A 4,000-nucleotide genomic window follows, 5' to 3' on the forward strand; every position below is an offset into this window, starting at 1 on the left:
CTGCAAATCTTTTAATCTCCGGCGCTATTTTCATTTTGTTATCTGTAATTCTTCCTTCAATCTACGATCAGTAGTCAATCCATGGAGAATGATGTTCCCGATGACTTCCATTTCACTGATTTTGTAGACGGTAAGAAGCAATTCTGATCGTGTAATCGTGTAATTGTGTGGTTTCAGTTTGTTGGTTTTCGATATGTGATTCTATTTTATGTAATCGTGTAGTTGTAAATTTTGATATGTTAAATTAATTTCACGAATTTGATATGTAACTACTGAATTTGTATCTTTCTAGTTGAATTCATAAATGAAGTTTTTGAATTTGTGATTAAATCTCACGGAGTTCATATTTGTATCTTCCTAGTTGAATTCGTAAATGAGCAGTTCTATTACACCATACAGAATTCGTAAGTCAGATTGCTTGGTTAAATATGTTCGGTTGCTTACTTATTGGGCTGAAATTGCATATGTTAGTTGTTAAAACATCTCTGGTTGCTGTCTCAAATTAATAATCGACGACCAATTCTATCGCTTTAAATATTGTCTGTGCTTGCATAGAAGTGCTTGTTGTGCTTTTATTTAACACTGATTTTGAATCGCATGTTTGCTTGATTTCGTACCTTGTATTGCTTTCCTCTTTTATAGAAATTGCTTATTCTATATCATATGCAGTTATGGTTGCTTGATTTAGTACCTTGTATTGCTTTCCTCTTTTATAGAAATTGCTTATTCTATATCATATGCAGTTATGGTTGCTTGATTTAGTGCCTTGTATTGCTTTCCTCTTTTATAGAAATTGCTTATTCTATTTTATATGTAGTTATGGTTGCTTGATTTAGTACCTTGTATTGCTTTCCTCTTTTATAGAAATTGCTTATTCTATATCATATGCAGTTACTTGTGTGCCCGACTGCCCTAACAAAGTAAAATCATTCATTGGCAAGAAATTCAACAGCTTGGACGACGGAATTGCTTTCTACGACGCTTATGCTCGTGAAGCTGGTTTCGACACTCGGAAACGTGGAACCAAATCTTCTATACTTTACTTTTATTGCTGGCCACTGAATCCGCAGTTGCATATCATTGTGATAGATTGAATATTACATTAGTTTTTTGCTTTCTTATTTGACTTCGGATGTAGAATATCAACGTGTTGGTTAGATGTTTAATATTGCTTGATTCCTAGTTTAAAATTGCTTATCAGTGGCATGTATTCCGGATTCATCAATAATGTTCAAAATGATTGATCACATATTGCATGTCAATATATACTATATTGCTTTTACTAATGTTCTTTTACACCCTATCAATACAAATCGATGAGCCATTAATTTGGTTTAATATGCCTTTGCTTCATTTCGCTTTGTGATTAAGGAAATTTGTCCGTGAGAAAAGTTTTATTAGAAGAAGTTGTTACATATCATCTTGCTTGGTAACATTTATTTTAATGCTTGGTTATTCTTTCCAAATTGCATATCATATATAACATGTCAATTTATAATTAATTGAATTCGACTAGCCCTTGATGTACTTTCATAATCAACATTGGATTTGTATCGCAACTTGCTTGATTTTATAAGTATTTTTTATTGTCTATGTTTTAGAATTTGCTTGTTTTGAAAATCATTAGTTTATTTTGCTTGCCTATATTACAGTGTTCTAACGTATTTTTCTATGCAGGTCATATGCAAACAGTACAACCACAAAAGAAATTCTGAAACCACCCGTGACTACACCAAAATAAACCAATATTCCTAACAAAACAAAACAAAACAAAGTTATTGTCATTTTTCTAAAACAATAGCATTCACTATTCAATGTTTGGGGCACTCTGCCGCCATCTTTTCAACATTCAAAAAATATCATTCACCATTCATAGTTATTTGTCTTTATCAGAATTTTTCCCTGATCAACCCTCATTTTCAGACCGACTTTGAGCTTCTGCAAATTGTCTTTCGCATTCCTCTTCTATCTCAAGCTCTTCGGTTGTCTTCCTCTTTCTCAGCATTGTATAATTGCGTCCTGTGTTGCACGACCAAAATAAATACAAACAAAACTAATACTTCTTTTGAGCATTTACAAAACTAATTGTTAAGCAAGCAACTCATATGGCAGAAACAAACAATGACCCATCCATTATTACGCACACAAACGTCATTATTCTAATCAGATAATATCTTGTGAACAAGCAAATTTCCAGTCATTAGTAAGCAAAAAAAATCAGTTTCCAACCAAGCCAACAATATAATAGAACCAAGCAATTACTAAGGCTCAATCAGGCGTCATTGGTTTTGAGGAACCACACCCAAAGTCATCCCGTATTTAAAAAAAAGGACATATATCCGATAGCAAACCACACCTAACCAGATTCACAGCATATGAATCCAAGCCAAGAAGAATAAGTTTTAAATGTAGCAACCATAATAAATACCAATCTCTTTATCAAGCAATTTCAAAGACGTAACAAGCAAGCACCAAGTCATACAATGCATTCCAGGAGGTCATCAATTATAGATCCTAAATGGAGCCACCACAAACAAAGCAAATATTAGGTACAAATAAGCAATTGCAAACACATTATTATGCAAAGCAATAACAACCCGTTCTGGCAATTAGCAACTAACGACGCAATACAAGCAATAACCAATCAACATATACAATAAGCAATAAGCAATCCGAAAATAAGCAATAGAACAATAATCAATAAGCAATAAAACCTAAATAAGCACTACGCAATCAGACTAAGCAATAATCAATCGAAAATCTACATTATTGTGCAAAGCAACAACAGCCCGTGTAGGCAATTAGCAATGAACAATTCGATATAAGCAACAACAATAAACAGAAGCAATAAGCAATCCGAATTTTCGAATCATGGTGGTGAATTGGAAATTTAGGATTGCTTAGGGCAACGTGATGTAGCAATAAGCAATGAGCAATTCAAAAATAAGCAATAAGCAATTCAAAAATAAGCAATAGAATCTAAATAACCACTAAACAGTCAGACTAAGCAATAATTAATCGGAAATCGGACCCAAAGATCACGAGCATGAGGCCGAAGCGTCGGGCGATGAACAACCAGCGATGACTTGCCCAACGTGGTGAATTTCGGAGCTTCGTCGCGAGATGCCTAGCAGAATGCGCCACTGACCTAGGGTTTATTGTAAATTAGTAATGGGTTTATTGTGAATTAGGAATGAAATCGGTAATTGAATAAAAGAGGGAAAGAGAGAAAGGTCGATTGGGGAGAGAGAATGGTGATTCTGTTTTCAAGTTAGTGGGAAAGAGTTATTGCGGAGTGGGAGAAAAATATCATGAATCATCGCCCAAATTTATCGGAATTTTCCATTCCCGTATTAGTTTCGATTTCATCAAAAAGACAGAACTATCCTTATAAGCAATAATATATGTTACTAACCAAGAAATCCATGCTCTGATTCTACAAATCAGATTTCAAACTTTGTTTTTTATGTAAAATATTTTTGATAAATAAGCTTTTATAGAGTGATTCACATAAAATACCAAAATTTACCGATTATATAAAAGTAAATAAAGAAAAATAACCCTCCTGGCTCCTAGACTTTGAATATTTCTCTTTCAAATAACAATTAGGAAAAAAATTAACAAATCTATATTAACATATAAAACACAACAATTTATATAGTACTGCTATTATTGATCAAGAGGCATCCATTCCAGCTCAAGATGTATTTCTCCAGATTCCACATTTTGCAGCTTCAAAGATACTAACTGCTTCACCTTCCCATCCACAATATTCACTGTGCTGTCTTCCAACAGCGCGTTGTCATTCGACTTCAGCCATCTCCCGATCTGCATGTTCTCGAACGTTCCAACGTCCCCGAATGCAGTAGCAGAAGTTATCATAGACTGAATGTCTATCTCGACTTCCCCCATTATATCATCCGCAGAGAACGTGTCGTAGTCATAAACTTCCTGTGGTTTCAGACACGAAAGGATCATTACGACGTGTGATGGATTCCAT

At 34.1% G+C, this 4,000-nt stretch overlaps 1 protein-coding gene across 1 annotated transcript; it reads right to left on the reverse strand.

Annotated features, from left to right (window-relative positions):
• Window positions 1-3,573: 3,573 nt before the first annotated feature.
• LOC125199018 (probable ADP-ribosylation factor GTPase-activating protein AGD13) lies at window positions 3,574-3,994 on the reverse strand. Its single transcript, XM_048097210.1, has one exon. It carries the CDS (start codon window positions 3,976-3,978, stop codon window positions 3,670-3,672), a length of 309 nt encoding a protein of 102 aa, XP_047953167.1. The 5' UTR covers window positions 3,979-3,994; the 3' UTR covers window positions 3,574-3,669.
• Between the last annotated feature and the right edge of the window lie 6 nt (window positions 3,995-4,000).

This window comes from Salvia hispanica, unplaced genomic scaffold (assembly GCF_023119035.1).
Source record: "Salvia hispanica cultivar TCC Black 2014 unplaced genomic scaffold, UniMelb_Shisp_WGS_1.0 HiC_scaffold_354, whole genome shotgun sequence".
Classification (NCBI taxonomy): domain Eukaryota; kingdom Viridiplantae; phylum Streptophyta; class Magnoliopsida; order Lamiales; family Lamiaceae; genus Salvia; species Salvia hispanica.